This window comes from Dendropsophus ebraccatus, chromosome 1 (assembly GCF_027789765.1).
Source record: "Dendropsophus ebraccatus isolate aDenEbr1 chromosome 1, aDenEbr1.pat, whole genome shotgun sequence".
NCBI classification, from domain to species: domain Eukaryota; kingdom Metazoa; phylum Chordata; class Amphibia; order Anura; family Hylidae; genus Dendropsophus; species Dendropsophus ebraccatus.
In genome coordinates this window covers 9,759,835-9,772,152 of record NC_091454.1, presented here as the reverse complement: position 1 = coordinate 9,772,152, position 12,318 = coordinate 9,759,835, and the positions used below count along the sequence as shown (strand labels likewise).

Below are 12,318 nucleotides of genomic sequence, written 5' to 3'. Positions count from 1 at the left end.
TTGCTCCCCCATAGTATATAGCCCCCTGTGCTCCCCCATAGTATATAGCCCCCTGTGCTCCCCCATAGTATATAGCCCCCTGTGCTCCCCCATAGTATATAGCCCCCTGTGCTCTCCCATAGTATATAGCCCCCTGTGCTCTCCCATAGTATATAGGCCCCTGTGCTTCCCCATAGTATATAGCTCCCCTGTGCTCCCCCATAGTATATAGCCCCCTGTGCTCCCCCATAGTATATAGCCCCCTGTCCTCCCCCATAGTGTTTATAGCTCCCCTGTGCTCCCCCATAGTATATAGCCCCCTGTGCTCCCCCATAGTATATAGCCCCCTGTGCTCTCCCATAGTATATGCGTTCTCCCTCCCATATAACATTGAAAAAAACAAACACTGTTACTCACCTGGGTCCACGCGTTCCTCTTCTCTTCCCTCTTGTGGCCGCACTTCCTGCGGTCACAAGAGGCTGCACTCCCCTTACCCTCGCGCCGACGCTCCAGTGACGTCGGGCGCTAGAGGGAGAGTGCGGCCTCTTGTGACTGCAGGAAGTGCGGCCACAAGAGTGACTGACAGGGAGGGAGCCAATGGCTCTCTCTCTGTCAGTATCGCTGCTGCTGAAGCATCGCAGCAGCAGCGTGCGGGGGCAGCGGCGGACGGGGGGCCCTGCAGGGGGCGCCATGGAGGGGTAAGTAGATTACCCATCCATGGCGCTCCCCCCTGACAGGCTGGTGGCCGGAGCCCTGTGCGACCGCACTGGTCGCACATAGCAACGGCCAGCCTGCTCGGGGGGGCCCATGTGCCCTCTGGTTAAAGTGGCCCTGCACTCACCATCACTAGACCTACAGCGCCATCTGTTTCATTGCAGTACAGCTTCTTCCTTGGGTGTCCCTACTGTAACTGGGTCATGTGACCTGTAGTCTGACCCACAGATTTTCACTGTGTTTAGTGGTAGAGGAAGTGGTCTGTCCTGGGTCAGCTGACTTCCTCTGAACTACAGGATGACTTCATCACCTATCAGATATCTCTTGGCTGCTCCTCTAAAACGAGTATGCACAAGACCTAACAATAATAACCTACACTATACTGTATAAAGAATTCCCGGAGTGCTTCTTTAAACATTCTAGAAATGTTGCATTCCTTGAAGATAACATTAGGAGAAATCTTTTTGGGATTCAGGTAAAATATTTTTTTTTTTTTATCTAGTAAAATCCAAATAGTAAATCTGAATCTCTCTACATTTTTTTTTTTACGATAATGAAAATGTTTATTAAAAGGTGACAGTGACATTTTACTTAAAAATCTGCAGAGTGAGCATCCATCTGATCCTCTCACCTCTTTGTTACAGTCTCATCCATTATGTTCTTGAGTCATCTGATTAAAATTCCTCTTCATAGCTGGGTGGGAGCCAATATGGAGCCCATATACGTCCCTCAGAGGTTGTCCTTACCTTGTAAGGACGGCCCCTATCATTGTAAGCTCCGCCCCCCAACCCTGCACAGAGGAGCTGAAGTAATAACAAGGATACTCTCCGTATTTCTGTACCTTTAAATGTAAAAATAGCGATTATTTACTGAGTGTATGCGGATAGTGCTGCGGAGTTACGCTTTAATTTTCCTCTTTTTATTTCATGCATCCCGTTATCAAATTGAGATTGAAAAATTGAGCGGCGTCCCTTTCACTTTTCCCAAGCCCGATATCAGTGTTATTATATTGCGCATTAAAATGCACTTACCTGGAAAAAAAAATACATATATATGAATGACGGAATCCGGACCGTGAAGTTTTTTCATGGATAATAGGATAAAATCCGCAGTAATGGCGTACAATGCTCAGCCGTTTTATTATCAATTTAACACATCTGAACAAATTACACAGAGCCGGCGGCTTTTCATACGAAATTATAGATCAGCGGCGGCGTCCTGTCATTTCTGTGAGCGCTTACGATTGTTGGAGTCTGTGGGCGCATTGTCGTTCGTGTACAATACGTGTGATCGCAGATTAGTGGGGCGGCAGCTTATACAAATGTACGGATAACAATATGGAGTGCTCAGGCGGGTTAACCCTGTGGGTGCAGAAACATTTTGTATCCTGGATTGAGAGGATGTGTCACCTTCGTAGTACCACAGCGGCCTGGTCGTTTGTGAGAGTCTGTGTGAAGCCCTCGGGGGTGGGACTTCGAGATCATGGCTCCACCCATTATACAGCGGGACTCTCACACAGGTTAAAAGAAACGGGAAAAGGGGGTTTGATACCTGTAAATGAATTCACTCATCATAGAATGGTCAACATCTCCGAGAGTCCAACTCCACCTACCATAAATTGTTTAACATCTGTCAGTCAAGGCCTGCTATGTTTCTATGACAGCTCTCTGCAGTCGTGTACTTTCGAGCGCCGGTCTTCTCTCCTTAGTCGGTTCTGCTGTTTTTGAGTACTTTAATGAAACAGAAATATGTAAATTAGCTCATTAGGAGCGTTGGGGGTGTTCCTCGCCCCTCCAGAGCACCGTTCAGCCTCTCTGCCACCTTCTTCAGTGATGGAAGGAGGTGGTGGGCGGGCCGCCAGGGCTCCTAACGTGCTAATTTACATATTTCTGTTAGATTAAAGTACTCGAAACTTAGTCACTGACTAAGGAAAGAAGACCGGCTCCGGATAGATGAGGTATGCAGGGAGCTTTTAGCAGGTTTCCCTTTAACATTTGTGAGAGTCAAGGCCCTCCCATTATAGAATGATTGACATCTGTGAGAGTCCAGCTCTGCCTATCATAGAATGATTGACATCTGTGAGAGTCCAGCTCCATTTATCATATAAGGATAGACATTTGTGAGAGTCCAGCTCCATCTATCATATAAGGATAGACATTTGTGAGAGTCCAGCTCCATCTATCATATAAGGATAAAAAGCCTGCCTATACTAGAATGACTGACAACTGGAAGAGTCCATCCACCTCATAGAATGATTGACATCTGTGAGAGTCCACCTCATAGAATGACTGACATCTAAGAGAGTCTATCTCAGAATGATTGACATCTGTGAGAGTCCAGCTCTGCCTATCAGAGACTGATTGACATCTTAGAGTCCAGCTCAGCCCATTATAGAGTGATTAATTAGTGAGAGTCCAGCTCCCCTTATCATTGTGTGATTGACAGCTATGAGAGTCCAGCTCTGCCTATCATATAATGCTAAAGAGATAAAGCATGCCTATAATAAAATTATTGACATTTGTGAGAGTCCACCTCATAGAATGATTGACACCTGTGAGAAACCACCTCATAGAATGAGTGACACCTGTGAGAGTCCACCTCATAGAATGAGTGACACCTGTGAGAGTCCACCTCATAGAATGAGTGACACCTGTGAGAGTCCACCTCATAGAATGAGTGACACCTGTGAGAGTCCACCTCATAGAATGAGTGACACCTGTGAGAGTCCACCTCATAGAATGAGTGACACCTGTGAGAGTCCACCTCATAGAATGAGTGACACCTGTGAGAGTCCACCTCATAGAATGAGTGACACCTGTGAGAAACCACCTCATAGAATGGGTGACACCTGTGAGAGTCCACCTCATAGAATGACTGACACCTGTGAGAGTCCACCTCATAGAATGATTGACACCTGTGAGAAACCACCTCATAGAATGGATGACACCTGTGAGAGTCCACCTCATAGAATGAGTGACACCTGTGAGAGTCCACCTCATAGAATGATTGACACCTGTGAGAAACCACCTCATAGAATGAGTGACACCTGTGAGAGCCCACCTCATAGAATGACTGACACCTGTGAGAGTCTACCTCATAAAATTATTGACATCTGTGAGAGTCCATCTCATAGAATGATTGACATCTGTGAGAGACCACCACATAGAATGATTGACATCTTTGAGAGTCCACCTCATAGAATAATTGACATCTGTGAGAGTCGACCTCATAGAATGATTGACATCTGTGAGAGTCCACCTCATAGAATGATTGACATTTCCCAGTCTAAAAGCGCTAATCCAGGGGCAATAGCATAGAATTACCCCAGCCTTAATTGCCCCGTGTTTCAGGAAGTTGTCACCCAGAATCCTGACTCTCAAATCTAACCAGTAATGTACTGTAGGGATCTTCATGTCACCCAGTGTTCTGGGCAGGTGCTCCTTAAAGGGGTTATCCAGTGATACAAAAACATGGACACTTTTCCCCCTTTCTTGTCTCCAGTTCAGGTGTGGTTTGCAATTAAGCTCAATTTACTTCAATAGAACTGAGTCCCAAACCCCACCCAATCTGGAGACGAGAGGCGAAAAAGTGGCCATGTTTTTGTAGCGTTGGATAACCCCTTTAAGAAGCTCCTGATGTATAGGAATGACAGTAGTTGAGTAGTTCCTGGGATCTCTGTCGCGCTCAGTCTAGTACATGAACCCCCTCGAAGCTGCAGGGCATGACCTACAAATGCAGCACATCCCTCCCGCTCGTATACAGTACCCTCCTGGACTTTGTGGAGTCCTTTGATGTACATCACATAATGGAGACGATGAGACAACCTAGATCCTGTACATGGTCTCGCTGTACAGTTCACTAGCACAGTGCGCTCTGCGGCTATAGCTTACCTATCACTTCCGTACATTTAAAGGGTCACTAAACTCCATGTGGGCAGATGTATAAGCGGAGCGGCTGACTGCCTGACATTTATCTTATTGTCCAGTCACCTCCAGAGCTGCAATCGAAATTCTACAACTAAGCCCCTAATAGCTTCTGACATGCCTGTCTGCTGCATTGCATTGTGGTAGATGTTGCGTTTTTTTTTTTTTTTTTTTTCTCTACACAGTGTCTGGTGTGAACACCGCCGCACCCACAATGCAACGCAGCTGTTAAGACAGCACACAGGTCTGTGGATCTGATGGCGGTTTTAGAGTTTCGGGGGGGGGGGGGGGGGGTCGTTGCGAAGGTAGCCTGGGGGGGCCCAAAGCTGCCAGGATTACAGGAGTAGGTGGGCGGCACTTCCACATATATCAGATTAGGGCCCAGGTACTTAAAGGGATAATATGTAGACAAATGGTAGTCACCCAGACAAGAAGTGGAGTGGTTGCTAGGCAACTAGAACTAACACTGACAACTTGCATGAGAAGACGCCGAGCGGTTGTTAGGATACAAATAACGCATAGGTAACTGGTGGTCACCAAGACACAAAGGTGCGTGGTTGCTAAGCAACAAGAACTAAGACTGACAACCCACATGAAATATACAATATACAAACGGTGGTCAGCCAGATAGAAAATTTAGCGGTTACTAGGCAACAAGGGATAACAAGGACCATACACATGTAGCTACATGCGCAGAAATGGTGGTCATGCAGACAGGAAGTTGATTGGTTGCTAGGCAACATGAACTAACCCTGACAGTACCCATGCACTCAAATGGTGGTCACCCTGAAGTGAAGCTGAGTGGTTACTAGGCAACAAAAGCTGCATGGCCACAAAGGGTGGTCATGCAGATAGGACGTTGAGCTGTTGCTAGGCAACAAGAACAACCACTGCCAAACCACACATAGCTATATGTATTCAAATTGTGGTCATCAAGACACAAAACTAAGTGGTTGCTAAGCAGCAAGAACCAAAACTACCAACACACCTGTAGTGTACATACACAAATGGTAGTCACCCAGACAAGGTTGCTAGGCAACAAAAATTAACACTAACAACACACATAGGTACACATATAGCAATAATGGTCACATAGAGGGAAGACTGTGCAGTTGCTAGACAACAAGAATTACCGTTCACAAAATGCAAAGCTCCACATATAGCAATGGTGGTCACCAAGACGGAAAACTGTGCGGTTGCTAGGGAACAAGGATTAACGCTAGTAACACGAATAGCTACACATATAGCAACGATGGACACGCAACAAAGACGGTGCAGTTTCTAGGCAACAAGAATTAATGCTAACATAGCAATGGTGGTCACCCAGGCGGAAAACTGCGGTTGCTAGGCAACAAGAACTAAGACTGACTGCAAAAGGAAGCAAGCCTAAATTGGAGCATTTTCTAAGATGGGGACAATACAGCAAACGCACCATGTACGCAGCTATTAGACTCTAAATGAACCCATAAAAACAGCGTCCATTGTTCCGAAATGAGACGTGTATTAGCCTCACGCAGTACGCGGGCCTGAAGACTAAATAAAGCCGGAGCGAGGACACGAACGGCGAAGGTTAGAGACAAAGTCAGACAAACAGGACAACATTGAGGTGGACAGGTAGCGGAGATGAGAATAACTCGCCGCAGCAATGCTGGGAATTGACGCCACCGAGCGAACCGCAAAGCATTGTGGGTATCGTCTCTCCTTGTTAATGTAATGGCCTCGGACAGACGGAATACGGGCAGCGCTTAAACACAATGAACTTGTTTACCAGGCGGAGAGTGACAGGGAGGGGGGACATTGCTGACTACACCAGATGTACATGGCACCGGTCCTCACTGCCAAGGCGGGGGGCACAGTCACCAATGGCAACATCGACATACCCTCCGCCACCGCCTGTCACTGACTGAATGTAATGGAGTAAAGTCATGATGGCACCGTCTCTGCCTGGCAACTTCATGGGGCACAGAGGATGTCTGGCAGCGTTACATGGCCACAGCTGTCCTGTAATGGAAGCCTACCATGTGCCGTATCCTATGTGTCGCAGGACCCCATGATCAGGTGCCTGGCATGGCTGCTACTTCTGTACTCCTATGGTGATGCCCTGGTATGGGGCATGGCATGGCTGGCAACGCTACACAGTTTTTCCAGTCTCTTGAATAACCTGCCCAGCTCACTGATCATACACGTAAATCTGTATAACTAGCGGATGTTCAGTACCCAAGGAAAATGGAGTGACGATTCCTGTAGGATCTATAATAGCGGCCATATTGGTTGGCATTTAGCGTCAAAACAGCTGAAGGACAGTAATGTGTATGTTAGAAATGGATAGCCTGAAGACGACACATCACATCCACATTGTTCTCATATTTCTCCGCTCTTTTATTTTTCTTTCAGGGCAACAAGTTCTGGGACTGGTGGAGAATCAGAGTGATTGGTACCTCGGAAATCTATGGAAAAACCATCGACCGTGGCCGGCACTGGGGAGAGGATACAACACAGGTATAGTGACTGCAGGGAGACCTGTATTATAACAGGAAAGAGGAGGAAGGTACATTGTGTCCCCATGAAAAAATATATAATTTAACTATTATACTGTCCTATATGTATAGAAATATATCTACTATAATACTGCCCCTATATACTGTACAAGGATATACCTACTATAATACTGCCTATATGTACAATAATATATAACTACTATAATACTGCTCCTATATACAAGAATATATACCTACTATAATACTGCTCCTATATACAAGAATATATAACTACTATAATACTGCTCCTATATACAGGAATATAACTACTATAATTCTGCTCCTATATACAGGAATATAACTACTATAATACTGCTCCTATATACAAGAATATATAACTACTATAATACTGCCCCCTATATACAGGAATATTACTACTATAATACTGCTCCCTATATACAGGGATATAACTACTATAATACTGCTCCTATATACAAGGATATAGCTACTATAATACTGCTCCTATATACAGGAATATAACTACTATAATACTGCTCCTATATACAGAAATATAACTGCTATAATTCTGCTCCTATATACAGGAATATAACTACTATAATACTGCTCCCTATATACAGGAATGTAACTACTATAATACTGCTCCTATATACAGGAATATGACTACTATAATACCGCTCCTATATACAAGAATATAACTACTATAATACTGCCTCCTTTATACAGAAATATAACTACTATAATACTGCCCCCTATATATAGGAATATAACTACTATAATACTGCTCCTATATACAGAAATATAACTGCTATAATTCTGCTCCTATATACAGGAATATAACTACTATAATACTGCTCCCTATATACAGGAATGTAACTACTATAATACTGCTCCTATATACAGGAATATGACTACTATAATACCGCTCCTATATACAAGAATATAACTACTATAATACTGCCTCCTTTATACAGAAATATAACTACTATAATACTGCCTCCTATATACAGAAATATAACTACTATAATGACAATGTATAGAAAAAGAGTCTCGCACTCACCAACTTGAAAGATGCAGGTGGTTTATTGCAGACACATCGGAGCAAGTGCGGCAGGGAGAGGGAAGGTGGAGAGGCAGGTGCGTTCACAGGAGAGCAACAATGTTTCGCGCCTGCTACGGCGCTTTGTCGGGCTAGGGAACGCACCTGCCTCTCCACCTTCCCTCTCCCTGCCGCACTTGCTACGATGTGTCTGCAATAAACCACCTGCATCTTTCAAGTTGGTGAGTGCGAGACTCTTTTTCTATACATTGTCATTTGCTCTCTGCTACCTTGCCTCTGCACCGCAACTCAGTGGTTAGGACACTATCACATACAGCTGCAATCTCCAGTCCTACACGTCCTCACTCAGTGTTCCCTTTATCGGCTGGTGCTGGTCGACATCTTCTCCACTTCGCAATAACTACTATAATACTGCTCCTATATACAGGAATATAACTACTATAATACTGCCCCTTATATAAAAGAATATAACTACTATAATACTGCCCTTATATACAGGAATATAACTACTATAATACTGCCCCTTATATAAAAGAATATAACTACTATAATACTGCCCCTTATATACAAGAATATAACTACTATAATACTGCCTCCTATATACAAGAATATAACTACTATAATACTGCCCCCCTCTGATACATATAAGCACATCCCCCTTTGTTCCCCGCCGCTGATCACTGGTACCTGCGCTATTTCTTGTTTGTACTAGTTAATTACTTATTGACGTCGTCTCCGTTAGACTTTAGCATCAGCCACAAGTGATTTGTCAAGCTGCTGATCTGTCAGCGTTGTGTCCGGGAATGTGAGCAGGTAATGTACCGTCCTGTGTTCTGTAGACAATAAGATGTATTTCCCTCACCTTCACTCCCCAAGTCGGAGAAAAATAAAAACCCCTTAAAGCAAAGGTAGTTGTGATTACGGAAACTTAAAGGGTCCTAGCTTTAAAAAAGAAAGGAAAAAAAAAAAAAAAAATATATATATATATATATATATATATATATATATATATATATAATATATGTATAAAAGAGGGAAAAAACACCGCCATATACCTCCCTTCCTTTATTTCGTAGCTACATTAGCTCCTTGCATCTTGGATTAATAAGATTAGCGGCGCCCAACATCCATAACTGTTTTTATGACACTTGGCACGCAGGAGGCAGCACCGAGCGGTATTTATAGACTCGACAAATTTCATGTCACCGGGCTTTCTTTCTCAAACAGAGCGAGATGTCCGAGTAATTTTATTCATAGCTGGAAACCACAATGCGGCGGTGACAGAGGCGACGCATTATGCGGAATGTAAAGATTATGCCATTTGGGATATTAAATCTCTTTCTCTTTCCTGCGTCCATCGATCTCCCTCTATAATACACTCACTGCAAACAGAGACTACCGCTACTGAGGGGAAAGAGGGGGGCAGTATTATCGAAGTGATATTTAAGTATATAGGGGGCAGTATTGTAGTAGTTATATCCCTGTATATAGGAGCAGTATTATAGCAGTTATATTCCTGTATATAGGGGCAGTATTATAGTAGTTATATTCCTGTATATAAGATCAGTATTATAGTAGTTATATCCCTGTATATAGGAGCAGTATTATAGTAGTTATATTCTTGTATATAGGAGCAGTATTATAGTAGTTATATTCTTGTATATAGGAGCAGTATTATAGTAGTTATATTCCTGTATATAGGGGCAGTATTATAGCAGTTATATTCCTGTATATAGGAGCAGTATTATAGTAGTTATATTCCTGTATATAGGAGCAGTATTATAGTAGTTATATTCTTGTATATAGGAGCATTATTATAGTAGTTATATTCTTGTATATAGGAGCAGTATTATAGTAGTTATATTCTTGTATATAGGAGCAGTATTATAGTAGATATATTACTGTATATAGGGAGTACTATTATAGTAGTTATATTCTTGTATATAGGAGCAGTATTATAGTAGTTATATTCCTGTATACAGGAGCAGTATTATAGTAGTTATATTCTTGTATATAGGAGCAGTATTATAGTAGTTATATTCTTGTATATAGGGAGCAGTATTATAGCAGTTATATTCCTGTATATAGGGGCAGTATTATAGTAGTTATATTCCTGTATATAGGAGCAGTATTATAGTAGTTATATTCCTGTATATAGGAGCAGTATTATAGTAGTTATATTCTTGTAAATAGGAGCAGTATTATAGTAGTTATATCCCTGTATATAGGAGCAGTATTATAGTAGTTATATTCCTGTATATAGGGGCAGTATTATAGTAGTTACATTCTTGTATATAGAGGGCGGTATTATATCAGTTATATTCCTGTATATAGGGGCAGTATTATAGTAGTTATATTCCTGTATATAGGAGCAGTATTATAGTTGTTATATTCCTGTATATAGGGGGCAGTATTATAATAGTTATATTCTTGTATATAGGGGCAGTATTATAGTAGTTATATTCTGGTATATAGGAGCAGTATTATAGTAGTTATATTCTTGTATATAGGAGCAGTATTATAGTAGTTATGCGGTTCAGGGAAGAAACAGAGTGCTGCACCTCACACCCATGGCTGATACTAGTGCCGCTTGGCTAAATAAAAAACACATCAGAATTTTGTGTATGAATTGATCAAGCCATACTGCCCCATGTACCTCGTGCCGGTATCTGATACACATGGGTCCCTACACTAAGTCCACACCGTGCCAGTCAGTGGCCACCAACCCCGCAGGCGTGCACAGCCAGGGAACGGGGGCCATGGGACGGCCCTGCGACCCCCATGCCACAGGACCAGACCCACAAACACCACACCAGAACCCGGCCAGCACCGCCGGCGGAGAAGGTCGCCCCCAAGCAGCACAAGTCTGGATAAGGTATTACACTCACCATAGCTGCAGCAAACAGAATGGGAAAAAACAGGAGGGATTAAAACCATGTGCACTCAGGTGTCTCCTGCTAATTGCGGTCAAGTGGGTCTCACCAGGAGGAGTGCAAAACACGGAGAAAAGAGAGAAACAAAATACGGTTCAGGGAAGAAACAGAGTGCTGCACCTCACACCTATGGCTGATACTAGTGCCGCTTGGCTAAATAAAAAACACATCAGAATTTTGTGTATGAATTGATCAAGCCATACTAGTTATAGTTATATGAATTGATCAAGCCATACTAGTTATAGTTATAGTAGTTATATTCTTGTATATAGGAGCAGTATTATAGTAGTTATATTCCTGTTTACTGTATAGGGGCAGTATTATAGTAGTTATATTCCTGTATATAGGAGCAGTATTATAGTAGTTATATTCCTGTATATAGGAGCAGTATTATAGTAGTTATATTCCTGTATATAGGAGCAGTATTATAGTAGTTATATTCCTGTATATAGGGGGCAGTATTATAGTAGTTATATTCCTGTATATAGGAGTAGTATTATAGTAGTTATATCCCTGTATATAGGAGCAGTATTATAGTAGTTATATTCCTGTATATAGGAGCAGTATTATAGTAGTTATATTCTTGTATATAGGAGCAGTATTATAGCAGTTATATTCCTGTATATAGGGACAGTATTATAGTAGTTATATTCCTGTATATAGGGGCAGTATTATAGTAGTTATATTCCTGTATATAGGGGCAGTATTATAGTAGTTATATTCCTGTATATAGGAGCAGTATTATAGTAGTTATATTCCTGTATATAGGGGGCAGTATTATAGTAGTTATATTCCTGTATATAGGGAGCAGTATTATAGTAGTTATATTCCTGTATATAGGGGGCACTTATATATTCTTGTACATAAAGGACGTATTATAGCATATTACAATAATTATCTCATTGTCTATATACATTTTGCTCTTATTTAGCCTCTTGTATATAGTCTGGATACATGTTGCCCATATCCGCTGGTTAACCAGTTTTGTTGCTTGTAGTTGCTGTCCCTGAGCGCTGCCTGCGCTTCCTCCTCCCCCTCCTCCGCCATGTAATAACCCGCTGTAGATGTTCTTGAATGATTTCATTGATTAGGTTTCCTGTGCGCTGCAACTTCTGTGCCCGGAATCCAAATCTAATACCTTAATTCAATTCTCACCTGATAAGGTTGCCTGGGAGAAGCCAAAGCCACTTAACCCTGCGTTTTCTGCGCCTATT

At 42.5% G+C, this 12,318-nt stretch overlaps 1 protein-coding gene across 4 annotated transcripts in view; it reads left to right on the top strand.

The window, feature by feature from the left end:
- Positions 1 to 12,318, top strand: part of LARGE1 (LARGE xylosyl- and glucuronyltransferase 1) — a 259,607-nt gene that overhangs the window by 206,009 nt on the left and 41,280 nt on the right. For all 4 annotated transcript variants that reach the window (XM_069966505.1, XM_069966524.1, XM_069966514.1 and 1 more), the window contains one exon: positions 7,011 to 7,115. In XM_069966505.1, coding sequence (XP_069822606.1) covers positions 7,011 to 7,115 — 105 coding nt within the window. The remainder of the gene's footprint in view (positions 1 to 7,010; positions 7,116 to 12,318) is intronic.